The sequence below is a fragment of the Haemaphysalis longicornis genome, unplaced genomic scaffold (genome assembly GCF_048455015.1).
Source record: "Haemaphysalis longicornis isolate Haplotype H1 unplaced genomic scaffold, Haemaphysalis longicornis Haplotype H1 scaffold_2, whole genome shotgun sequence".
Lineage (NCBI taxonomy): Eukaryota > Metazoa > Arthropoda > Arachnida > Ixodida > Ixodidae > Haemaphysalis > Haemaphysalis longicornis.
Window position 1 is genome coordinate 225,034,155 of NW_027526295.1, and position 26,881 is coordinate 225,061,035.

The 26,881-nt window shown below is 48.7% G+C and overlaps 1 protein-coding gene across 1 annotated transcript in view; it reads right to left on the reverse strand.

The window, feature by feature from the left end:
• Positions 1–449: 449 nt before the first annotated feature.
• The window catches only part of LOC144168528 (membrane metallo-endopeptidase-like 1), a 47,911-nt gene continuing 21,479 nt past the window's right edge, over positions 450–26,881 (reverse strand). The window contains exons 5-11 of the mRNA XM_077697493.1: positions 24,207–25,368; positions 22,163–22,379; positions 18,088–18,285; positions 17,318–17,516; positions 17,118–17,269; positions 16,265–16,434; positions 450–621 (exon numbers count right to left, since the gene is read on the reverse strand). Of these exons, the coding sequence (XP_077553619.1) occupies positions 450–621; positions 16,265–16,434; positions 17,118–17,269; positions 17,318–17,516; positions 18,088–18,285; positions 22,163–22,379; positions 24,207–25,368 (2,270 nt within the window). The remainder of the gene's footprint in view (positions 622–16,264; positions 16,435–17,117; positions 17,270–17,317; positions 17,517–18,087; positions 18,286–22,162; positions 22,380–24,206; positions 25,369–26,881) is intronic.

The following is a 26,881-nucleotide window of genomic DNA, read 5'->3' on the forward strand; positions in this document are numbered from 1 at the left end:
CCGATTTACTCTGTGCGGGCAGCTTTCTAAAGTCAAGCCTGTCCAAAGAGCTGGCCGGCCACGTACTGGAGACATTTGATTCTGAGTTCGAGCAGCGGTTTATAGTCGAAGTACTGGGGTAGAGAAAGACGTAAGAAGGTCGTGTTTTGGGCTCGACTCCAGCAGATGAAATCCGTGATGACTGCTTCCCACTCGGGCACAACTGGCTCACTGGTGACTGTGACGTTCCGTGTTTCGTGGTTGTGGCAGCACTGCCACATTGAGCTGCAGAAATTGCTTTACTTGGCGCTTCTTGTGCGTCAGGGGATGGTAATACCCGTGTGCCTTCAGCCAAACCGAACTCTTGTGGCATCGTAACCTGGAATGGGACGTTCGGCAGGGTTAACATAGGAGGCTGCACGTTAGCCCAAGCTGCTGGAAGCCTGCTATGCGGTGAGTATTCCGGCTGACTAAAGCGCAGCCCGGAATCCATGGGAACTGCCGTCGCTGTCAATGGCGGGTACGAGAGCTGCGGTGGCCGTGACCAGTGTGGCGGCGGAAACGATGTCAAAGGGGGCGAAGAGCAAGGAATATAAGGAAGCATTGTAGGCTGCTGATTCTGAATGCAAGAGGTAATCTGATCTGCAACAGGCAACATAGCGGGCATTGCTGTGTGAGACCCCAGTGGCGAGGACCCGTAATCGAACCCGCAACGGCTGTGGGATCTTTGTTGAAATTCGTATCCCGACGTCGACCGAAAAGGCGGAGGTCCGGAGGCCACAAAGGGGTTGAGTGAAGGTGTATTCTGCGGCTGGTGACGGGACCACGTCTTCGGAAGCTCCAGCTCATTGCGGACTGATCCTCGTGATAGCGTCCGCACAGGCGGCGGTACCAGCGTACCGGCAGGGGCACCATCCTGTGTGGTGCCCCTGACGTCAGACGTAATGTGGCGCACGCTTCCGCATCTGTGAGCGCCTGCTTCGAAAACATGCGACACATTGCTTTGTTCGCCGATGGGTTGTGCCACGTCACCTCCCTCCTTCTGAGCCCCTTCATACGATGTTAGCCTCGAACGACGCCTTCCAATGCGTGAATGGAGCAGGGGGTGCTCGTTGTCTACCTGCTCTTCGGAAGGACCCAGCTGCCCCGATTCTGATGTCAGGTCATCTTGGGACCGGTTTTTTTGGTAGTCGGTGTAAGCATCCGCTGGCGGTGTTGTACGGGAGCCCGTTCGGTATTCCCCTTCGCGCACCATAAGGCTGTCCTGGCTTTTTGTGTCCTCCCAGTACGGGCTCTCAACTTCATCAATGCCATATTTCTGTTCATACGGATAAAACTGGGAGTATTGGCTGTCTTGTGACAAATCTTTGTTAGCTTCCAAATCGACCGATTCTCCTCCCGACATTTCACAGAGGAGCGTATCTCTGCTTTCTGCCTTTGCTCGAATGCCTTTAGACATGGATCGCCGCACTGCGGACCCAGGAGTAAAAGCTTTCTGAAGGCAGGACAGACGCTTTGCTCGGCCTCCAGCTGCGCTGTTTTCAGTGTATTCGTTCCCGCTCCACTCCACGGCTGTCTTTTCTGTGCTTAACGTCTCGACGTCCTCCATGCTCTCTTTAGGCCCCAGCAGCGAGAGAACTTTCTTTGGTGCCTTTTTCCGAGCTTCCTCCTTGCGCTGCCTCCAAAGCACCTCGCCCCAGGCTTCTTTAGGAAAAGCTCTTGGCTCAGAATGATGCGACTGGTTGGCTGAGGACTCTCGTCTTGGAATGACGAGGTTCGTTAAAAAACGAACATTTCGTTTCTTTTGCGCCGAGGTATGTTCGCTTTCGTCCCAGGCTTTTGTAGAGTCTTTGGTACGATCTAGGCCATCGGCCGAAATGTTTTTAGCTCTTTTTCGTGCAGCATTTATGTAAGGGTGGTTGGAACCGCCGTCTTTCTCCTGTTTACTCCTTCTAAGCTCCTGAACACTGCCGCAAAAGCTTGGGGTGACAAGAGCAGGAACTTCACCGCCTTCTAGAAATACCTGCTGCTTTGACCCTCCGCTATGCATCAACATCTTTCGGGAATCATGGCTCTTCACTCCCTTCTTGCTTCCTACGGCCTTCACGAATTTCGTGCTTGGAAGCCGCTTAAGAATGTCCATCGTCTTGCTTCTTGTTTTGCTTCCAGCTCGCTTTCCTCCGTTCGCGGTGCAGTCCTTCAAGAGGTCGCCGCATAAACCCTCGACCACAGCCGTGGAATTCCCCAACTGCTTCCAGCCTATTAAGGCGGGTGACTTTTCCTCTACATTGCACAACTTCTTCGCTTCGGTTGTCACTTCTCCCGTGACGGACTCCAGCAGAGAGCACACAGACAACACGCGTTCTAGGTCTGCCTTCTTTTCATGGAGTAGATTCGGTGATGTTAGGCTGCTCCGCACACCCGAAGCGTTAGGGGTTGCAGCTAATGTCGTTTGCCGACGTTTCGACGGTGACCGGCGCCTGGTTGTCTTACCGCCCGCAAAAGGCGAGGACACAGTTTTGGTGGAAGCCGCTTTCCTGATGAGCATTGACAGACTTCGGGATCGGGAAGAACGAGGCGATGGTGTTTCAAGCAGAGGTTTCTCTGTGACTGCCCGTGTACTAAATCGCTCAATGAGGTTGTCCACGACGTTGTGAACATAGTCCAAGTTGGGGCGGTCCTGTCCCGTAGCAGTGTTCCGACCTATTCTGGGAGGATCGCTCTCAGTGTATTCCCTTGACTCTTCCTCCAGCTCCTGGCGACTCCGCTGCTTCAGGAGCCCGCCTATTAGCCCCGCGCCGAATAAAGTTGCCCTGCTTTCTTCACTTCCTTTCGATGACGGCGGAAGAAAGTCCCAGAGCCCCCCTCCACTCCGCCTTTTGTGCCCGCGATCCCCTTGAGGCGAGCGGTGCCTGATCTGGCGCTCGCGGTTTCTTATTTCCCTCGCAGAACGGTTTGCCCGGCCACCTTCCTCGTCTCGAGTATCCGAACGCTTTTCCTTCCTGGTGCCGTACACCGGAAAAGCTGTGATGGCATCGACGCCCATCTTCTCCCCCCAACCACCCAAAGGCAGCTCGTCTGGTTTTTTCTCAAATACCTCAGCCCTTGAACCTGGCCCGGGTGAACTCTGCACTTCATCTCCTTTATCTTTAGGTAGCTTGGCTTCAGTGGAGAGGTGAGGTTCGCCGATTCGCACGTTATCACTACAGTCTCCAACAGTCGGCGTCTGAGGACGCGACGCAGTGTTTTCCAGGTAGCTGTCCTGCCCAGAACCGGCAGGGCTGTTCCCGCCTGCTATAGATAATTCCGCTTCAATGGGAGGAATGGCAGACGTGAGGATCTGCTGTAAACCCCTGCCACTGCTATCTTTTACCACACTAACATAAAGTTCTGAAACTGGGGATTCAGGTGTCACAATACCTTCTACGGACGACGCTGAAGTCGGTTCGTTCGCAGGCGAGTTTGTCTTCGTGCTCATAGTCGCCAGACAGCTGGCCCTGTCGGACGTTCGCCCGGACAGCTCAGCTTGCACACGAGCGAGGTGGTGCTGGCTGTTGAGGACGCTGTTGCCCGAAGGAATGAGGAATGATGGTTGGTGTGTGGCACTTGCAGTCTCCGAGACAGACTCGGCACTTGTAGGCTTGGTAGGCCCAAGAGCGTCATCCATGGAACCCTGGCATGCCGCGAGGCTGCGTGAAAATGACGGCACGCTGCGCGCAGGAGATGCCGCTGATGATAAGGAAACCATAGCGACGATGGAGCTTGCATATTGTCACGAGGAGAAGACGAAGTGAAGAATAGCGCACATTCTGAGGCATACTCAACGCCAACGATGAAGACACAGATGTGTGGGAGGAGCAGCCACGGTATTTTGTTTTCCTAGTTCTTTCTTTTTATCTCGCTCTCTCTTTCTCTCTCTCAAAGTTCAGACTGAATCGTCGTTTGTTCTGCGCCACTGTTCTGCCCCATCTGATTCTTTACCATAAAATTATTCTCCTTGGTCACACCCGAAGTGGGTATGCACCCTTTCTATGGGCAACCACCACCACCATCGCGAGCTTTGCCATGGCTCATGTAAATATTGTAAATAGATAATTCGCCTTTCTGGTGTTTCATGTCGTTTGTCGTGCCGCCACGTAGCAATACGTATAAAGGCGGCACATACCCGTGCGCTTGTAAAATGTTGCCCCAAAATCACCCAAATTAGTGACATAATCTGATTACTCGACCCTATTTTATCTTCAAAATTTATGGACCACAAGCAAGTTCACTCCACAAAAACGTTAAGCAACCATGGCCGAACTCGCGAAGGGAACTACCGCTGTCTTCAGAATTTGTTACCAGAAGCACCCTGTGCACATAACCACAGCAAAGGGCCACCCATGCCGTAGTGCTAGCTGTCTGACACCAAGACGCCCTTTTATGTTGAAACCAAAGTACTTTCTGTTCGTTTACGTTCCCCATCTTCACCAGTTCCCTGGAAGGGCATTAAAGGTAGGCTGAAGGCACCTAGCAAGTTGGGCTCAGACGAAAGTTCTACTGCCATGTAGCCCTGCCGGCGTTTATTCGGTACCTAAAGGTGCTTTAATTGCAGAGAAATTACCGATGTACAAGCGTATTCCATCCCTTGTACTATTTAATGACGTTTTGCCTGACGTAAACGCAGGCCTGAAGCGACTAAGACGGCCGTGTGGTCTAGCAGGAAAGTTAGAATCTACCAATGGTTGATGATGGTGATGGTTAGAGTTTTTTTCGCGCAAGGCCAGCTGGGGCAAAGAGCGTCTAGAATCTACCAAGAGAATCACTGAGGCCGCCGGAGGCACTAGTAGCGCTCTCGCTGCATACGAGGGTGTCCTTATTCGCACGTTACGTGGGAACGATTTTTATTTTTAGTTGGCATGCTACGCGGGAACAATTTTTATTTTTAGTTCGCACGCCACGTTCCAACAAAAAATAAAAAATTGTTCGCACGACTTCGAGCCTGCGCCTGCTGCGCCTGCTTCGCGACCAGCGCGGCTTGCGCTGTCCTCTTCGAATCACTCTGCTCTCTGCTGGCATACCCCCAGCTTAGCATCGTCAAGCTGCCCGCATAGCTGTCGGCTAATTTGTGGCAGTAAGTAGCTCAGTAGTTTTTAAATGCAGAGCATTTCAGTAACTCACGATGTCACCCGCGTTGACGTCCGTAGTCGTAGTCCGCACCTTCGTTGTCCGCACCCCTCCCCCTACACTATATAAAAAAAATACTATCCGGCGCCTGGTTTCGATCCCTCGACCCTGCGGGTGGAACGCAATGTACATGGTGCTCTACCCACTGCGCCACAAAGCCGACACAGAATGGGAGGCTACGAACGCACCTTATATCCTTGACTCATTCAAGCTACGTCAAGAAACTGCTGATACAACGCATTCACTACCACCAACTCCCCAAACACTAAACGTTAACGCAATACACCCACCCCCTATGCGACGCATTTACTCGAGTCCCCCTCGCGAGGAGATGGGCCCAATTTTTTGCTGATGCAGCGATAAATTTGATAAACATGGTAGTCAACATGTTGGATCCACGGGGCCACACGGCCACGCGACGAGTTGTTCTTGGTTGAATGCTTGAATTGCGTTTCGGGAAGTTCAGTGTTGAAGTTGTCTTATCTTCGCCGTTTACTTTTTTTCTTTTTTGTAATTCCGGTAGACCTTCTGATGATGCTCCACCGGGAAAGGCTCTACCCCTGTAGTTTTTCTGCGGTCTATTATGTGTATGTGACCGATGAGCAGTTCTCGGAGAACCGTCATGTTCAGTGGTTAAGTGTTGGTCATTGAAATAGATCGGTTGATACTTTATGTGAGTACAGCAGGCACGTGAAAGACACTGTGGAGAGGAAAAGCAGTGATACGTATTGATTTCATATTCTATGGGTGTTGTTTACCAAATGTCTTAATTCTAGAGAGACGAAAGAAACGGATGCCCGAAATTGCTGTAGAACATTATGAACCTCTCAACATTTTAAAGCCACAGTTAATAAGATTAAATAAAAGAAACTTTGGGATGTGAAATATGGACCAACATTTTGTGGTTTTGGTGTCAGCTTGTTAAATCCACATATGTATTGTGCTGGTAGGAAATATCTTTAGTAATAAAGGCTAGAATTTGGCAGGTTGTTTTCGCCAAGGATGCGCCGCTGTCGTCTCCTTACGTTCAATATGATGGAACCAACTGGAGCTAACGTATTTATGTACTTTATGCACAGGACAATTAAATTTGTGGATATCTACAGAGGGATAGGGGAATTATTAACCACCAAGAAAGGGGGACCCCTCCTGAACCACATTTTAGTGTAACCAGTATTAACGACAGGGACAATAGCTGGTATATTGTCTTCAGCAGCAGAAAGCAAACAGGTTCACGACGTGCATTTTCTTATTCGTCTTTGTTGAAATGTTTGAAATTGAGAGGGGACATCCCCTTTCAGCTAATAACAGGCACACAATTAAGTTTGGTTTCTCTGGTATTCTTACCTAATTTGCATGTATTGCAAGTGCCTGGTGCAGAATTTTTTTTGCTTGTGCTACGTGCACATTTGTGATAAGATAGTGAGGCACGAAGTGCTGCAATAAATCCAGTGTAGTTACGACGCTAGGCCCCAGTGTTGTTTCTGATGCTATCGCTCGGACAACCTTCCGTGTCTCTTCTAGGCGACACCACCATGGAAGGGCAGTGGCATAGGGTTCAAGCAGGCAGATCTCACTGTGGTCCCCTACACATCACACCTATCATTAGCAATTCACCCAACTTCCACATGCCTATGAAACTAGTCAAGATATGGCCTTAGCTCAAGCTTTATATTCATGATGATTCTTCCTTGACGACGTTGACCAGCTGTACTGCACTGCCACTACCTGGTAAACTAGGGACAACTGCTTCGCCAGAACTCTTCCAAGCCTTACATTCTCTTTCACCCCAATGTTTGCACCCAAATCTCGGAAGGCTTCACCTTTTTATCATTACTTGCTTTTGGGTATAGCCCAATTACTTTTCTATTCCCCATTCCAAAGTTTGCTCCTTGTGTTTGGACTTCTACATTCTTTCCAGAAAAACGTTCAATTCAAAAATTTTCTGTCATCATAATTTTTTTTGCATTATGATTTTAAAAGGTGGGTTTCAGCTTGGAATTCACTCAAAAAAGTGTGAAGAAAACTTCTATGAAGGGCAGCTCTGCCTCAATGCCTGCCGGACACAAAACAAAACAGGAGCAGTAGGTTTCCATTGCTTATGCATAGTCATTCACAACAATTACCCAGTGCATCATCATGATCATTGTCAGTCTTGTCATTGTCTGAAGCAATTGTGAAGTCACAGAGAAGGTCAGACTCACTCTCGGAGACAAATTTGAGGTGCTAAATAGACGTTGCTTCCCGAAGTATTGCAAAAAAACTGCTTTCTTTTCTTAGACAATGCCACCACCATCATTCCTAATGTGTGACACGATTTTTATGTTATCTTTGCCAAACGGGGTTTTTCCAAAGTTCTGAAAGGCCTATGGTGTTAAATACAGGTACTTTAATTGATTACTGACCGTAAAATCACGTTTAGTGCCAAGGAGCAAAGCATTGGCCTCAACGAGTGAGGCTCGTGATTAATTTCAGTGGTACAAGTTCCAATGATGAGTACAGCTCTGGCTGGAGAAGTCATGAAAACAACAAGAGTTTGTTTTCATGACTTCCGGTTACAGCTGCAAGATAGCTACAACGAGGGTTAGGACACATGTGCTGCCTCACTGTGGGAAAATTGCATGAAACCCAGCCCATGTTGGTTATTGAGCAGCGCCTCAGAGAATTTATCCACAGTGTGCGTCAGTTTCTGCAGTTGAGACTTGGTGTTTAGTGAGAACTTTATTAACCACTGCACATTGCACCACTCAGGAGGCCAGGCCTGCGTTCCACACAGCATCATGTCGCTTACTGGGACCATTTCTGCAAGTGCATCGCCACAGTGTAGCTGGTGAAGGGGGTAGAGCTTTTCCAGTATCTGGTTCACTGTGCCACGTCACCAATGGAGAGCTGGACTAGAGGCTACTGCAGCTGAAGGCAGCAGTGTGGAAAGTAGGGAAAAGTGCCTCAAGTCCCGTTGCTGAATGGATGGCTTACCGGCACACCGCGCTGCTGCAGATACCATGCCAACTGGCTGGCAGGCAGGGATGAGCTGGATTGCGCATTGGCTCGGGTTTACTCACACTTCACAAGCTATGGGATACCCTCCAAGCTGGCAGGAAGCCTCAAAGCAACTGGAACCCACTGGAAGTGATGTGATTGGCCAGAGTCATTTTGGACTGCTTGGGAGCAGCAATAAGCCTGTTTTGGAGAGAAAAAAGGAAAGGATGTTGTAGCAGCCAATATTATTTCGAAGCAATAAAAATGGGCTTTAAGCATAGTAAAACAACCCACAGGAACATTATACATACAGTCCAACCCACTTATAATATTACTGGATATAACAATGAAGTCACGGCGCCGTCAACTTCGCTTTATGTTGTATAGTAAAATAAACTGCTTATTAAGTACACTTGTTATTTTTCTTATTACTGATTATAATCATTGAGCCTAACCGTACGATCCTACGTAAAATATAGTATTTGGAGATCTGTGAAAGATCATGGGTGCATTGTATGTGTGACAAGGTTGTCATCCATGTTTCCCACCATTTATCTGTTGTGATGCCGGATTTTAGCCTACCGATTGAAGCAGTGCTGTCACATTTATAGGGCACAGAACACCAGACATCAGGGCCTAAATCCTCTAAAAGTTATGTGGCATTAACGTCCACATCTTTCTTGGTTAGGGAATCCTGTGGAGGAGCAGAAGAACGATGGTGCATTATTTTGCCTGTCGTTTTAAGGTCGAGTAGACGTGCACAGTAACAAGACGCACTGTAAGGTTTCTACAATCTTGCGCTCCACTGCGGGATTCCAAGCAAGGAACACATGCATTTGTGCACCAATACCGCATCACTTCAAAATGACGACCATCATTTTAGAGAATCTGGTGTCAGTTCAGCCACAGTCAGAGGAAGATAGCTGCTTAACATAAATGCACCAATTGAAAACATCTCTCCTATTACTGGCTCAAAGACCAGAAGGCCCTGAAATCGGGTAGCTGCAGCATAGAGTCTATCGGACTAAGATGGCCACCCGCTGCCCATAGCTTCATCACCCATACCACTTCCCTCTGTTACTTCAATAAACGCTTACAACACCATGTCTGCATGCCTAATCCTTGGCCCTAGAAGTATATAGCCGCCTTTTATCTCTGAAATCCCAGCTAAAGTGATGGTCACCATTCTGCAATGAGAAACTGAAGCCTGTTCTGGGCAGGTGTGTGGTCCCTCCAGTTGTTTATAACCACTTTTTTTTTGCATGCAAGGTTGAGAGGAAGGAATGCCCCAAGTACAAAGTGCCACCTGTGATGAAACATCTCACCTCAAAAATATTTTTAGAACACTAAGTAGCTTCTGGTCAATGAATTAATTGAGGGCACCGAATTACCTCTCTTTTTCACAAAACCAGCCACAAAGATGTTCCTATTGCCTTCTAGGTTGAACTCGGATGGATTCGAATCTTCACAAGTTTTCCTTTTTGTGTGTGCGCACCCGTGGATAGCGTTTTGTAATAGCTATACCTAATGCCTGCTTTGCATTTCATGTAGTGAGATCAGTTGGTCTTGATTTTTATACACGGCCAAACCGCTATTGCTAACTGAAGCCAAGGCTGACGTAGCCAACGCTAGAGTTACGTTCAATCATCTGTTTTTATTAATAGTGATTAATAACCGTGGCTCAGGCTAGTCAGTGGATGGAAGCGGTTTGGACAGCTGGGTAAAATCAAGGCAGACCGCTCTTGCTTTGTATTCTGAAATGGGCGTTGGGTAGCAGCTTGGAGTTCCACCTGGATTAAGCTAAAGTTAGTCTAATCATCAGAAATAAAAGCGATTTATAATTAACAGGGACTCTGGCTAGTCATTGGGGAGACGCATTTTGGCCCTTTCAGTGAATATCAAGAAAGTCTGCTATTGCTGCATGTTGTGAGGCGGGCATTGGGTAGCGACTTGGAGTTCCATTTGGACTGAGCTAGAGTTACCCCAATCATGTGTACAGTTGAACCTCGTTATAACAAACAGGATATAGCGAATTATCGGCTATAACGAGCTAAATACCAACTTTGGTTGGTCAAGCTTCATTTCAGTGCACGAAACTGGAACTGCAAGGGCTGCACGCAATATCGATCGCCTGTAATTAAGGAAAAACTCCCGACGCCCAAAACTGAAGAAGTAAAAAAGGCCCTTTCGTGCGTGGTCACTGCTGAACCTTTATCCTGTTCACTGCTATGAAAAGCAACCGTACGAAGATCACATGCTCCTTCAAATAAATAAGAACGCAGGCTTGTTTTGTCAAAGGAACTTTGTCCTGTTGTAATTTTACGTTCTCATATTCGGGTCCATTTAGTTTCAAATGCCACAAGGAGACAGGTAAGAATTAACTCGTTTACAGTAGGTTCGAAGCTTAGAATAATGCCTTTTTCACTTTTCCACCAACCAGATTGCCTATTCGTTAGAGCTGAGTTTTACCTCTACCATTACAACGCCTATCGGGTACAACAAACTAATTTACTGCCCCGAAGCTAGTTTGTTATAATGAGGTTCGACTGTAATTATTAATATTGAATAATAATTAGCGCTGATTACGGCTTGTCAGTGTGCCGAAAGGGCTTGGCCGCTTGAGTAAAAGCAACTGCTCCCACCATGAGTTGCGCTTCCCCTAGACAGAACTTAACTGAAAGCTGGCGTACTGTGTGGACAGAACTGTACGGAAAGCACCGAACTGTGAAAGATGATCACGCGGCATTAGAACAATTATGACCAGGGTGGTGTCTCAGGTTGCCTAAAGCTCCTAGATCACCTCGCTAAGGTGGCACACAGTTAATGGTTAATAATCGAAGATGTCTGAGTGCAGCCTATAGTGCGCCTACATACCTTTAAAAGATTGTGCCGATACGTCTGGCGTATCGTTAAGAAATTTTGCGGGTACGTCCGACGTACCTTTAGATACAGCAAGAATTAAAAGGAGTGATAATAGAGGACGCTAATCAGTACAAACAGTATTCGATGCTGTGCTCATGCGCATATTTGCAGATCAGCGTGCAGGTAGTTTTGGGAGGAGAGGCGAAGGGCGCTTGTCTATTGTCCCATCCTGCCGAGCTACCAAAAAGTCTGTTTTTACGCAATGATCTACAGTTATAATGGTGCCTTTTAATGAGAAATATATAGGGTGTTGCAGTATACAGTTTACATGCTGCAACACCCTGTAACATACATAAAAAGGTTGCAGCACATATGAAAAAAAAAAAAAGTTTTCAGCAAAACCGCTCCAATATCTTGAAAATTTTCGACTAATGTCCCATTTTAGTAAAATATGCTGTTGGGCTATATGATGCATATCGCTTGATAAAAAAAGACACAAAAACAATAACATTTCAGACCACATTTTAGATTACTTAAGAAACAGGCCAGGCAACACGGGCTCAAGAACTGAAACCCTTCCCGTTCCACCGAGGTATAACGGGTAAATTAAATACATTGAAAATGGATGTATGGATTTAAAATTTAAAAAACGTAAAAAGATAATTAAACAAGATAATTACGCAGAAAATGACTTACTAAAGAACAATGGTAAATAAAAAAGATCTAAAGGCAATTATCGCGTTATTTGCCGCTGACTTTGTTTCTGCGTGTGAGTGACATGGTGACAAAATATTTGAAGGGTTAGTATTGTTGAATATTAGTGTTAACCAGTATTGTCATTTCTTCTAAAATTTTTAATGTTTTCTTCATTACTTCTTGGCACCGAAAAGGCATTTTAGACAGTGCAGCGAGGATTATGAAGGAAAAGAACATCAATAAGCGCGAACGCTCGAAAGTGGCCATTTTGTTTGTTTGTTTTTACTTCCTTTTTTTCCTTTTTTTACTGCCTCACTTACACATGACCAATGCTCCTAAAAGTATTTTTATGAGGCGTTGATATAACTTGGTAGGCAGCCGATTTGCCCACCGCGTCAAGCTGGAACCTGCGCGGAGAAAACGACGCAGGACGCTAACTGGGCACGTAACATGAACGCACACTTGAGACGACGCAAATATTCACGGGACAACAAACAACGGTAGCGTTCGCCGTCGTCACAAATTCACCCGCCAAACAGGGAGATTTCTGAGCACCGCTTGAATGTATCACAAGTGGCTTTGCAATACAGTCACAAAGGCGCTGATACAACTAACAAATACTCACACGTTGAGGGCCAACTACAAATAAATTCTTCCCTGTAGCAGCCCGAAAAAGAAGGCCTCCCACACTCCCAAAGAGTCGTGTCTGCTGGATGGCGGCAACGGCGGCTGGACGTGTATTCCTCCTCTCCCTTTCACTTGCGTGTGAACTAGGAATAAAAATTGCTGGCACGAGGCGTGCGAACTACAAATAAAAACTGCTCCCACGCGGCGTGTGAACTAAAATAAAAATTGTTCCCACGTGATGTGCGAATAGGGAGACCCTGCGTACGATAACGATAAAGATGACGACAAAACAACTTGATCAGCCCAGACGTCCGCAGGTTGCCGCTCTGTGTGCGTCAACCTTCGTGTGGTTAAACAATGTAATGTTCCACGCACCCTTTATTTTTACCTACAAAACTTCTAGCGGACAGTGAAACCGCAGCGAGAACGACGCGTACGCGTCTGGGGAGCTCTTATGCTTTGCCGCTCACTGAAGTGAGCCGTTTTGCAAATCTCTGCCACACCGCGCCCGCGCAATCTTTCACGTGAGTCACTCAGTACAGAGGGCCCCACCAGATGGCGGTACTGGTCCGCTTGATGTAAGGCATGAAGGAAGGAAAAGGCAGCGGTAGTGCACAGATTGCAGACGACGACGACGCCCCAGCGTCTGCCGCGCTCTGTTGCCAACGTAGCTTGGAAGCCACAGTCAAAGCGTCGTGAAAAATTGGCCGTGGCATTTTGCCAGGTTTAGGTATACCGCAGCCGTAAAAAACTAGGCAACACTGTCTATGGGCTCAAGAAAAATGTCGTCCCTTCCTCCGAATTTTTTGCAATGCATTGGGATGCTAGGGGCCTCTCAGTAGTATTCTTTCCTCCATGTTGATGGCGCTTGACGACATGACAGACGGTAAAAAAAATATTAACATGAAGAATGACTAAGCAAGCGGACAAGGAAGCAGGGTAGCAAAGGAGCATGCAAAAGGGGAAACCCGAATTTTTAGAACAAATTAGCCGCTTTCATTTATACTTCTACAAAGACTGACTTGTCTATTTTCTTATTTTCAATTTGCTGCCCTTCAGGTTCGCAGCAGGTATTTTTACGCAGTGTCTAAAGTGCCGTCCGACAGCACGCTAGCTGATGGCTGCATGTATGGCTAGAGTGACGTCCGACGACATTCGAATATTAAAGACAAGGCTAGCACCGGCCATAGCGTATATCGTTGTAGTGTAGAGGATCTGTATTAGTTTCTTGATCCAAATGACGGTTGTTCGAGGCCGGGTGTTTGCCTCGTTTTTTTTTAATCTAAATTGAACTACAATTTTTATGGCTTAGGTTAGTTTTGGTGTTTTAAATGATTTCTTTGTGTGCGTTAGGTCATATGTTTTGTTATGTTTAGGTTAGGTTGCCATTATTTGCGGTATCTAGAGCTATGTAGTGCCAGACGCGGCAGTTTTGTTAGAAGACGCCGGTGGACGTCGATATAGTGGAGTGCTTATAGTACCGTCGGACGGCACTCTATACGCGGCAATTTTTTTAACCGAATCATCTGGACCAGTTTTTTGACACCAGGTCAATATTTGGCCAATCCGCCTCATGGGTGTAAGTGGCTGTAGGCTTATGGCAATTTTTTCATGCTTTCCTTCCGTCTTCCTTTCTTAAAAGGACACTGAAGTGAATTTGTCAAGCTCCCGTTTTTGCTTGCACTGCGTAGACTGGCTCAAATTAACACACTTTTCATCTTTTATCCGGTTGATAAGTCGGTCTTTATTTTATAAAGCCCGAAAGAAGAAAAACTACCATGCGCAGTCTGCGTCGGCCGCACCAACTAAAGGCTGTGACGTTAGGCGGAGGTGCACCGTTATTGAACGATGTCCAAAATTAGCATTCAAACAAGTTTCTGTTTCGTTTCTGTAAAACAACATGCTTGACATCCGACCTTATCGTTGGATGGGCATTCTCGATATTCTCGATTCTCGATATGGCCCTTCTCAATAATCGCCATCCCGAGCTTCTGCCATGTTGTCGGCTGTGAAATGCCTAAGATAAGCCTCCCAGGACGGTTGGAATCGTAGCGATCACTAGCCTAGGCCTACGCTGTGAATGAACGCCATCCGCGTCACCACAGACGCTCAAATTCCATGCTCTTTCCCCACAGATTTGGAGCTTGCCTCATGCCTGTATCGTAAAAAACGTGTTCGCATCAAGCCAAGGGTCTGTTGATTCTGGCCCGTGCCTACTACCCGCAAGCAGTCGGTACTTTTGGCAACATCCCGCCAACGAGAACTCGCTAGCTAGTCAGTGTCACACTGCGCGCGTTCTGCGAACTCGCTCGCGAAGCAGTGCACGTTGCGACCCAAAAATGGTGAACTCAGTATAGAAAACGTCGGCCGAAAACGAAAAAATCATCACACAAAAAAAAAGACCTCCGGTGATTCGAACTTGCGACTTGCAAAACAAAATACCTTGCGCTCCAGACCAGTCGGCCACGGGCGAGCGCTGCCGGTGTAGGAAATATAAGGTGTACAATGTATAACCAGTTTACACTTTTATTTTTAGCATTTCAAGCAGCTTAGGTGTCTTTATTGTATAGCACTCGTGCAGTAAGCGTCTCCCGAATTTCCACAATCTCTCTCGTCTAAATTGCATTTCTTAGACGGAAAAGCGTTCGCAGATGTGTGGTAATGCTGCTGACCGCAGTGCTTGCTCACCCAGCGCAAAAAAGTGCTTCCTGCTCCCTAGTTTTACGTTGTAGGGTAAAAGTTTCAGTTGATTTTATTGCCTTAGTACCAACATTGAATTCGCTGATCTTCTCCCGCGTTCAAGTGGCCTTTGGTTAGCGTACCATATTAGCGTAGCGTGCCAGCGTACTAACGTACCAGTCAGCGAAGCGGCGCGTGTGCGCTTGTGCAGAGCTTGTGTGGAGCGAGCTGAACTTGGAGCTTGATACAGTGTACAAACAAAGTAAAGAAAGGCACATTCTTTCATTCTGTCGTGGCTTAGTTTCAACTGAGCGAACGAATTGAGACGACTCGTCGGCAGCCGGCGGACAAAACGCTCGGACGACTGAATCTGTCGGGAGGTCGGCGAGCCGTGCAGTAGCGCAGTTTACCCAAGTCATCTCCTGCTGACGTTACACGAAAATGCCACAGAAAATGAGCAAAGATGCAAAGAGGAGGATAGCATTTTCGAATAGATTTTTCTACTAAATAAGTTCGCGTAAACGCACTGAGAGTAGTCGAAACATGGTCTATGGACTCCGGACTACAATTTGCGCTAGAAATCCCGCAATGTTTACAAATCACATCAGTGTTTATGTTTACAAATCTTTACAAATGTTTACAATGTTTACAAATCACATCACATAAATCGTCCTCAAGGAGACCAATATGCAGGGACGCACGACCGCCAAGTTACGCTTCAGGAAATGTATTGAGAACTCGCTGTTCCCTACTGGGTATCGGTACCTCTTTTCAAGAGATCTCTTGGTACCACGACCGACCGCCTTAGTATTATGGACCGAACATACGTAGAGTTGTAGGGCTCAGATAGTTTACTTCAACACGTTCTTACCATTTATAGGACATGCATGTTTATTGTATACATCAGAAGTGATTTCGCTACGCGTTGGTTAAAGATCCAAATGGGCACTGAGCCGTAGCGTTACTGTGCGCTCTCTGCAGTGCTGCGTAACGTTGCAAAATGCAACTTTTACTAGCCCAACAACGCACTGCCTCCCGCTTTGCTGTCGTGAGACAGCATTGAAAACGAAGCAGACCCCCGTATCCCTTCACAACATCCGGGTTTCAATGGCTCAGCATAAGAGGAGAAGTTTTGCGCCCACTTTTGTGTGTGGTGTGTGGGGGGGGATAGCGTAAAGGAGTGTCGTAATGAGGGGTGGAATACATCTTGTTACATCTTTATGGTACGCGGTGCTACGGAGCGAATTAGTGGGTCGGCTGCCTCCAGAACGGGCACCTGGTCCTAGGGTGCATCGGCTCTCCAAGCTGGCACTTGAAGGCCCCCGCAAAGGCCTTGTCGTTAGAGAGCGGCCCGTTGACACGCTCCCAGTGCGGAATCTGGCTCTCCGAGCGCCGCTTCTGATCCGGGTCTTCACACAGAGAGCGCGCGTACAGCATGTAAAATACCTGCAGTGTGAAATGGAACACCTCAGCCGCTGCTTTCCTCAACATACTCATAAATAAACAGCCACAGTGGTGATGTGAGCAGAGAAAAAAAAAAGGCTTAGCTTGTTGCGTCAGACGTAGCCGTTGCGATGGCGACGATACGTGCCCATACATAAAATTATGTGCAGAGAGTATCGTCCAGTTCTGTACGTTGCCAGCAGGTAATAATTTGTACCACCTGGTCTTCTTTAATATTGATGCGTCGGAATCTTGCGCCCGAAACTTGTAACCCGCGAGCTCTGCCGCCTACCGGGCATAGAACACGACCCCTATATTATTGAAATCATTTATTTATTTATTTCTCATTTCAACCTTCTGCTTGAAGGATCTCGGAATGGAATCGCAGCCATCAGGACTGGCTGCTGTCACCTCAGTCGAGAACGCGGACTTCCAGTCCCAACGAAAGCGCAAAGAACATTTCTGACGGTTTTTGCCGCGGACGGCCGAAATTCCTGATTTCCAGGTTAGCAATTTGCTTTGGAAGCCTAAGGTGTTAACCGAAAGCTCGTTGATCTTATATTTTAACACAAAATTGCTAAGAAGTGCAGATCATACGTAAAGAGCCAGTCGTGTTAACTGTACATAACTTGCTCGTACCAAAGAAGCACGATTCACGACAGCGTAAAAGCCAAGCCCGTGGTCACCTGGTCCCACTGGGGCGGCTTCTTGTCGGCTTCCTCAGTGGGCTCGACTCCTGCAGCGTTGTCGACTAAGCGTGCCACGAACGAGTTGTAGACGTCCCTGGCGGGCCCAAGAGCACCGTTGTCGGCCACCGCAAGCATATCTTGCGCGATATCTCGAGGGCGTCCAACGGTGGTGGCACGGGCGTGCTGCTCGTGCAGGCAGCCGCGTAGCGCGTCCAGTCCGGTTCGCGCCGCGGGCGACCAGTACGCGTCTTGGCGCCGGCGCTCGGACAGCGTGGGCAAGAGAACCCGCAGCAGACAGCGCGCCAAGTGCGGTCCCATCTGCGCCGCCTGCAGCACGGGCCAGAGCGGCTTCTGCGGGTCGCGCACGTCCAGCACCGACAGCCGCACGAACACAGCCTGCGGAGAAAAGAGGAAGGGTATAAGCGCTGAACGATTTAAAGACGAGCGTTTTTCTTGGGTTCCGTAAGAAATTGTGGTCTGTCTAGTCACATGCCTAGGGAGATCTCAAAGAAAATTTAATCCGCATAGTAGCTTACTCTATGGCAGTTGCCCTGCCCTTTATATCGCTCTTACGGCGGTATGAGTGCGCGACCTAACCTCCAGACATCCTCCGGCCCTACATTTCCAACGAAGGGGGATGGTTCGTCTGACTATAGCACAGACTCTGCGACCACTCAAGACCGGATAAGGAGGGCCCGAACAGCTCGTCCAAGCCACGTCATCCCGACGGCACCGTGGTGAGTCTCACCGGTCGGCTCCTCCACCGTCAGCACCCAACTCGATCGATTGGTCTGTCTGTCTGTCTGTCTGTGCGCGCGCGCGCGCACGCGTGCGAGGGTAATTTTTTTTAACAATAAAACATGCCCCGGGGCTTCCCGGCGGTGGAATTCGTCATCTGATAAGTTAGGTTCCGTTAGGTTCGGTTCGGTTTTGACCACAGTTTTCGGAGGGCTTCCTCCCGGCGCACCTCGTAGTTGGCGTCGTAGGCGCAGTGCTGGTCGGCCACGTCGTAGTCCTCGGTGGCGAAGCCCTGGAGCACGAGATTCCGGAAGCGCACTTCCCGCAAGTGCTGGTAAGTGGCCAGTGCGCGCGACGGAAGCGCTGCCGGGTAGTCCGCTAGCGCACTGTCGTTGCTGCCTTCGTAGCGGTCGAAGAAGAACCGCACCTGTAGCATAAAAACATTCTCCGCTTGTAGAATGCGAGAACAGAACAGCAGGGCTCTGTAGCTGCAAGTTGTTTTTTTTTTTTTTGCGTGTGTGTGTGTGCCAACCACAATCTTAACGTGCACGTAATCATCGTGTGATAAGCGGCTTTGTCCGAATGCAGGCTTAAGCTTTGCTTTAACTGGACATCAAGCAGTGTGAGCCACAGGATTTTATTTTAGGGAGTCAGGCGAGCCCCAAAGAAAAGCTTGCTCGAACAGACTAAGGTGAGAAAACGGAGGAAAAACCGTAAAAATAGTTCAAATTTAAAAACAAAAACTGGTATGCAGTGGGCGGGCTAATACTGCTTCTAATGTTTTCTGTTTTTCCTGCAGTGACTGTAAAATAGCCGATCATCATGGTGCCGCCAACGTCCAAGCTGCGTTACGTAGGCGCATATAACTACGCAGAATGCATGAGTGTGTTTTAAAAATGCGTCCGCTCCACTTTTCGCCGATGTACACGTCGACGAGTTTTTCTGCGAAGCAGTGTACCTCTAAACAGCCAAGAAAACTTTCGTGTCCGTGTCAGCAAAAAACTATCCGACTACTACTGGCTGCACAAAGAAACATCCCAGGATACTGCGGGGTACTGGTTACAAAAACAAACTCCTGGCACCGCCAGGCCGGGATCGTACGGGGGCCCTAATGAGGAAGCGGAGCAAGAGCCCAACGTCTTACCTACTAAACTACACCCACACGTGGAGATGGGGAGACAGGCGGTGGTTTGCATTCAGAGTCTGGGGAGGGGAAGAGCGCTTTTTGGAGGCAACACATAAAACAAGAGTGTGGGGGAGGCAGTGAGAGATGACGACACAGCCGCTCGTGCCACCCCCCTCGTCACCCTTCGAAAGATACTCCTCTCCACTTTCTTTCTTCCGACACTGCTGCCTTCGGCACGCCGCCCCTGTGAGCCCGAGGTACCGGCTGGCAGAGTTTCTGGTTTCACTCTTGGTAGAGCGACGTGTGAATTCAAGTCATATTTGTTTATTATTTTACCCATTTATTTACTGTCATATGTATTTACCTTTTTGTCTCTTTGCGCCTTTTCGGTTATTTTCTCACTTGCTATGATTTTAGTGGGTCCGGCGAGCTCTAAAGAAAAGCTTGCTTGAACAGACTAAAGTGAGAAAACGAAAAAAAAAAACGTAAAAATAGTTCAAATTTAAAAGCAAGAACTGGTATGCAGTGGGCGGGCTAATACTACTTCTAATGTTTTATTTATTTTCTCCTACAGTGACTGCAAAATAGCCGATCATTACGGTACCGCCAAACGTCCAAGCTGCGTTACGTAGGACCATATAGCTACGAACAATGGGTGAGCGTGTCGTAAAAGCCGTCAGCATCACTTCTCGCGGACGTATACGCCGGCGAGATTTTGTGCTTTTAGTGATATTTATTTATCTTTTTTTCTCTTCACGCCTTTTGCTTCTGTTCCTCAGTTGTCATGACTAAGAACTTTATTCAATTGACTTTGTTAAAGGGCTGTATGCGGTATTAACGTTAGGTAACCTCAACGTAGAGCCTAACAGCAACGTTAACGTAGGCAACGCTAAAGTACCGGTGAACGATGTCAGGGCCGGATGCGTGACGTTGTGGCTCACTTTGGGCCGTCGCGTATACGTGCAAACTCTTTCTGCATCGCCAGCAGATCGCCTCGTTATATTTCTAGCTTGGCACAGCTCTAGTGAGCACGCGGCTAATAAACGCGGAACTGCGGTAGGCGGCATACAAACAACCGGTGAGCACTGACTGGTAGCCCAGCAGTACTTCCGCGCTAAAATAATTATGGGAATTGATGATAGAGTCGTGACCTCTCCCCGAGCCAGAAATTCCGTACACGGCCGCGGACCATTATAGCTCCGGGCTGGTGTGGTTTGTGCAGGAAGATTGGATACGTATTTGCCACCTTCTTTTCAGCATGAAGCAATATGAACTACGGTATTTTGAATTTCAATTATAAAATGCCAATACGGCTGACTTAATAGAGCAACAATCATTGAAAGACAACCGGCTGTATTACAACTTCATAATATCAGCAATGGATGCGACTCAAAAACAGCTGTGTTTCGTTGCATGGTACTACAACAGAACGTGTTTATACATTATAATATATAAGCCCTGAAAGTTGCAAAAAAAGGTCATTTGGCCACATTTCAACGGCGAGGTTATTCTACAACAAGATTTCTACGCTTATAGTCGAAGTGGCAACATGTACACGGGGGCAGCACCTAACCGGGTGAGGAGCTCCGGGCCATATAAAGATGTGACAAAGAACGACTGTAGGCGATCTTTGTTAATACATTTGCTTACCGCTACAGCTAACAGCATTCGGTAGTAATATGCGCTCCTCCTTAACTAATGCTGAGACGCAGTACCTGCCTACGCAATAGCAGAGTCCTTCATAGCATTGAAAGACTCTGGCAATCGTAACGTGGAAGGAAAACGTGCGGGAATATTGAGGCAGGGGTTGCGGGTCAATATCATGTTTTGATCTACTCAACGTACTGTACCCGAACTGTCTAAAGCTCTAGGGGAGCATCACTGGGCTTTCGATGATTTGCCTTCTGTGGCGCAGTTTTCAACACAATGAAAAGCGGGCACATGGTTACGGGTAGTCAGTGCAGTAAATAGGCGAGTATGAGGCGGTACGCGGGAAATGGTATCAGCCCCCTCCAACACTAAGAAGGCTTCATAGAATACGTGCCACCCAGCCTTCTATTGCCCCACCCCCCTCTGGTACTGTATAGATACGCGCATGGCAGGTAGGCTTACGAAACTGTAACTGGGCCAGACTTGTAATACTAAGAAAGGTGCACCAGGCTGAAAGGAAAGTTCATCTCCTTACTTTTATTTATACCCGCCGTTGTTGGCTGTTCTTCCCTTTACGCGTGGCGTTTCTTGACATTGATCTCGAGAAGCCACACAAATACGCCGATTTTACAAAATCAAAATCAATATAACTTTTTATTAATAAGCCAAATGTTTATTGCAAATGATAAAGCGAACACTCCGAAAATTAAAATCGATGCACCAAAGGTATGAGGCAGGCACATAAGCTCCGACTCCAATACAAGTGAAGCAAACGCGACCAGGGAGAGTATACGGCTGTCCTGTCGACATTACACCACTTTTTGGAGCAGGCGAGCTGCACATCTCCCCAACTACGCGGCTTCACCGGTAGTGTTTCCCTGGTACAGTTGGATTCGGGATTCCTTAATCTAGCACACTGCACGCACCCTTAGCATCTCTGATTATTGCAACTCTAAGGCTTTTTATTAGAAGGGGGCGCCCCAAAGCGGACGACGAACGAATGTGCCTATTAATGTTGGAAGTGTTGCTGCACTTGCATTTTTTGCTTGTAACGTTGTGGAAAGACAAAAGTTGATGACCAGCGGAAATGTTGGTGGGTTATTGGCTGGCGTTCAACTCCCTATCAAACCAGCGGGGAAGCGTTCAGTGGGACTGCGAGTGGCCTTCACTGTGCAACCATCGATGCGGGAAGCCAGCTTACAAAAAATCAACCACACACCAAATTTTGTAACGCTAGCTTATCATCTGAACACAAGTGCATTGCAGAGAAGACGCTTTCCCGGGCACTAAATGTCATAATATATCAGAATGTGAAGCGCCGGAGGTGAAAAGGTTGCCGAAGAGAGACGGTGTGCTGCAGTGATGAGGGAGTGCGTCTCATCTTGTAGACACAAAAAAAAGCGGGGCTTCGACTTTGACAGCTACGCTGTAAAACGCAAGCGTGTACGTTTTTGACCTGTCCATTTCTTCTCGTTTAAGACGTCACTGCCTCAGCGTCACATCCCCTGTTCACTGTAGGGGCACGTACCTTGATGTTTCGGAGCCTTGACTGGGCGCTCTTGAGAGTGCTCGTATCCATCCAGCGAAGCTCGGCGAGCTTTGCGCCCAGTGTGCGCTTCAGCTCCGCCGCCACGGATCGCACCAGGTCGAAGTCGACCTCGCTGCGCAGTGCCGCGTAGCGCACGTACTCGGCAGCATCGCCAGAAAGCGCGTCCTCGAGGACCGCGCGCACGCACAGGGACTCCCTGGAAGTTATGAAACAAGACAAAACGATAGGTACTTCTGCTATAACTACACCTCATTTCTGATTTATACAAATGATAAAACAACCACTGTCAGCGATCCGATCCGAATGGTCACTGCCATAGCGTGATGATCCTCTTAAGTGTATCTGAGGGCGGTGTTCACACCAGAATACTTGCGCTGCTAAAGCTGCATACAAAAAACACGGACGGAGACAAGAAAACATGGCACACACAGGAAGGTGCAGAGTATCAGCTGTTTATCCTTCGGAATACCTTCTGCGGCTGCGCACAACAAATAGAAAGGAGAGAAAAGAGGAGAGGACACCACAGCAGATAGGGGCGGATCAATACACGCCTGTTTGGGGTAGGCTCAACGTAAGCTTTTGGAATGGCCAGTATTATGGAAGCAAAAAAATCCCCCCCCCCCCCCCCCGCATAAAGACGATTGTTATAACTCGCAGCTTTGGTGCGTACGAAAACCAAATACCGAAGTCCCGAGGTCAAAGCCGCTCCAATCAAAGTCGAAGCCTAAACGATCAAAGGGAAAACTGACTGAGAGTCCAAACACAGAAAACAGCAATCACATCCTTCACGAGAAAGCTGAGCTTTCCTCCCCCAATCGTCGACCGTGTCGGAATGACGCAATCGGGCAGGGGTCGGCTTCGTAAACCGATGGATCCAGGTTCGATTACGACCACGGGAGGTGTTTTCTTCTCTCGTCATCATCATAATGTCCCCTCTCTTTGCATTAAGTTGGCTTTCCTGCAGGGAGTTTTAGGTAACGACACCGCCAACAGTGAGACCAAGAACGTTCGTTATAAAAAAGCATTTGAAGTAGCCAGAAGCGCCCGCAGGATTGTGTTTCGGACACTTATCCGAACACTGCCGTCCACGCCCCCGCCCCACCCAAACAGCAAATACCGGTGGAATACGGAAAGGAGAGAAAGGGCACAGATGTTTATCGTACTCTATTCTATTTTTCAATTGTTATTAACACTTTGTTTTGCATCTGAGGCATTGCAAAATGGTTTTCGCTGGGGGGAAAGCAGCTGTCCAATCCGCGTAAGTTTAGAACTATCGTAAGTAATCGTTCAGTAATAGTCCGCGTAATCATCTAGTTCTTGCGCACAACCCAACTTCAAAACAGAAAATTTTGCGCACGCCCACATCTCCCTTGCCTTGCACACTCCTCCCCCGCCCCCCCCCCCCCCCCTATTGCTCACGGCCATGGGACTGAGGGTGACCACGCCTACACACATGGTCTTCCACTGTGCACGGGGAGCGGAGAGCGGCTCACTTTCAAAAGTATGCAGTGTACACCATGTAACAGCAACCGTCGCTGAATTTACAACATTTCGAGTTATTACAATGAAAGAGCGCCCCAAACGCATGCTCAAGCTGCTACTCTCCACTTCCAAAGACAAAGCATCGCTTTTCCGGCGGCATGTCACTCGCTTTAAACGATTTCGTTTAGTAGCCCAGCATTTGTAACCACCACAAAGAACTCAATCAAACAAAGTGGATAATATATGGCAGGTACATCTGTTTGCTGCAATAAAAATCACCGTTTTATTTGTGATTTCAAACATAAATGACAGAAAAAACCCTCAGGAAAGTCTGGGAGGTCATTACAAACTCATTTGGCCATTTTAAGAGTGTACAGTTTTTTTATATACGAATGTTTAATGCTCTCCCGGTTTGTCCCCAACATCGGTGTAGCCATTCAGCGAATATTCAACATGGTACCTACAGGCAGAAGAATGAAAACACCAAAGAGGTTAACGGACGCAAGGGCCGAGCATAGAGTAAAGATGCGGTGATTCTCACCTGTTCGAGGCGCCGGCGTTGAGGTCGGCCTTAACAGCTGCTTCTGTGAAAAGGTCGACCTGGCGTACAAGCTTGTAGCCGAGAAGGTTCAGCACCGTCTGAGGGCTGCTCTCCGACACAATCTTTACCGTCGCCGCAACAAGGCCACCCGAATCAGCGCGAACAAGACTCACGTTACGTCTCAACCCTTTCATCGCCGACTCCAAGAAGATTTCTCGAAGCACGTCTCTTCCCTGCGGCTCGTGATCGTCCAGAGCAGACGCCTGGTGCTCCCGCAAGCCGGTAAGCCGGTGGCTAAGTTCGGCTACGTCTGCAGCCAAATCGCGGAGCCGAGAGACGTTGCGCTGCGCTGCTTCCATCATGGCTACTAACACGTCTTCAACTTCTACGGAACCGCTCGGATCGCCAGGGGTCAGCCATAGTGTGCCGTCACTCAGCGCGATGACTTTTATGAGGGGTGCGAGGGCCATCAGCCGCTGCAACTTTCCTGCGGCTTTCCACACGTTTGGCAGCGTGGCGGCGTCAAAATGTCCGGCTCCGAACGGCCAGCCCCCAAGTTCTGCAAGCTTCAGCAGCGCCCGAAGCGGCGCCTTGCCCTGTCGGTTCAACGTGGCCAGATCAACGCAGTCCTTCCACAGGCGTCTAGAAATGGCGGCCACAGGCAAGTCTTCGTCTGTGCTGCCAATTCGCTTGAAAAATGCAACTACTTTATGTTCGGTCTCTTGCGCCTGTTGCATGTCTGCTCCGCTACTGGGTCGTTTAAAAGAGCACACGTGCCCATAAAAGTTCTGGCAAGGATGCACGCCCTTATTTAGAGAGCGAAGAAGCCCCGCTACGCGCTCACTGCACAATGGTCGTCGGCACGAGATCCTTTCTTCGGACAGAGCGGCGTCGTTCTTGAACCGAGGCCCGGACATCCACGGAGGCTGCTCCTCAGCGTCGACCTCACCGTCGTTAACCGTCGCGTCCCATGACTCCGTACGGTTCGAGTACATGATGATACCCGTAGCTGTTCCGGCTAGCGCGAACACCAGGAGGATCACGTACAGCGCAATTCGGCCACCCTTATTGTTCAGAAACCTCCAATGCAAAGTCGTTTGTCCTCTTGGCGTTATTGGGTCGGTCGATTTACTCTGTGCGGGCAGCTTGTCCGAGGAGCTAGCTGGCCACGTAGGGGAGACATTTGATTCTGAGTTCGAGCAGTCGTTTATACTCGAAGTACTAGGGTTCAGAAAGACGTCAGAAGGTCGTGTTTCGGGATCGGCTTCGGCAGATGAAATCCGTGATGACTGCTTCCCGGTCGAGCACAACTGGCTAACTGGTGACTGTGATGTGCCGTGTTTTGTGGTTGTGGCAGCACTGCCACCCTGAACTGCAGAGACTGCTTTAATAGGCGCTCCTTGTGCGTCCGGGGGTGGGAACACCTTTGTACCTGCAGAGAAACTGAACTTTTGTGGCATCATACCCGGAAGTGGGACGTTCGGCACACTTAACACCGGAGGCGGCGGGTTAGCCCCAGCTGGTGGGAGCCTGCTGTGCGGTATGTATCCCGCCTGCCTAAAGCGCAACCCGCACTCCATGGGAACTCCCGGTGCTGTCAAGGATGGGTATGACAGCTGCGGTGGCCTTGACCAGTGTTGCGGCGGGGACGATGTCACAGGGGGCGGGGAGCAAAGACCATAGGGAGGCATCGTGGGCTGCTGATTCTGAATGTAAGGGCCAAGCTGATCTGCAACAGGTAACATAGCGGGCATTGCTGTGTGAGACACCATTGGCGAGTGTCTGTATTCTACCCTGCCACGCCTGTGGGATCTTCGTTGAAATTCGTGTCCCGATGTGGAACGAAAGGGCCGAGGTCTGGAGGCGAAAAAGGGGTTGATTGAAGATCTATTCTGCAGCGGGTGACGGGACCACTTGTTCGGCAGGTCCAGCTCAATGAGGACTGATCGTTCTGATAGCGTCCGCACAGGCGGCGGAACCCGCTTGCCAGCCGAGGCACCGGCCTGTGAATTGAGAAGCACCTCAGACGTAATGCGGCGCAGGCTTCCGGATTTGTCAGCACCTGCTTGGAAGACATTGGGCGACACATTGCCTTTATGGCCGATGGGTTCAGCCACGTCACCTCCTTCCTCGTGAGCCCGTTCACGCGGTGTCAGCCTCGAACGCCGCCTTACAATGCGTGCATGCAGTACGGGGCGCTCGTTGTCAACCTGCTCTTCGGAAGGAACCATCTGCCCCCATTCTGATGTCAGGTCAGCTTGGGACCGGTTCTTTCGGTAGTCGGTGTAAGCTTCCGCTGGCGATGTTGTACGGGAGCCCGTTCGGTATTCCCCTTCGCGCACCATAAGGCTGCCCTGGCTTTTTGTGCCTTTCCAGTACGGCCTTTCCTCTTCATCAATGCCATACCTATGTTCATACGGATAAAACTGGGAATATTGGCTGTCTTGCGACAAATCTTCGTTAGCTTCCAAATCAAATGATCCCCCTCCCGACATATCATGGAGGAGTGTAGCTCTGCTTTCTGCCTTTCCTCGAATGCTTTTAGACATGGATCGCCGCACTGCGGACCCAGGAGCAAAAGCTTTCCGAAAGCCGGAAAGACGCGTTGCTCGCCTTCCAGCTGTGGTATTGTCGGTGTTTTCATTCCCGCTCCACTCCACAGCTGCCATTTCTGT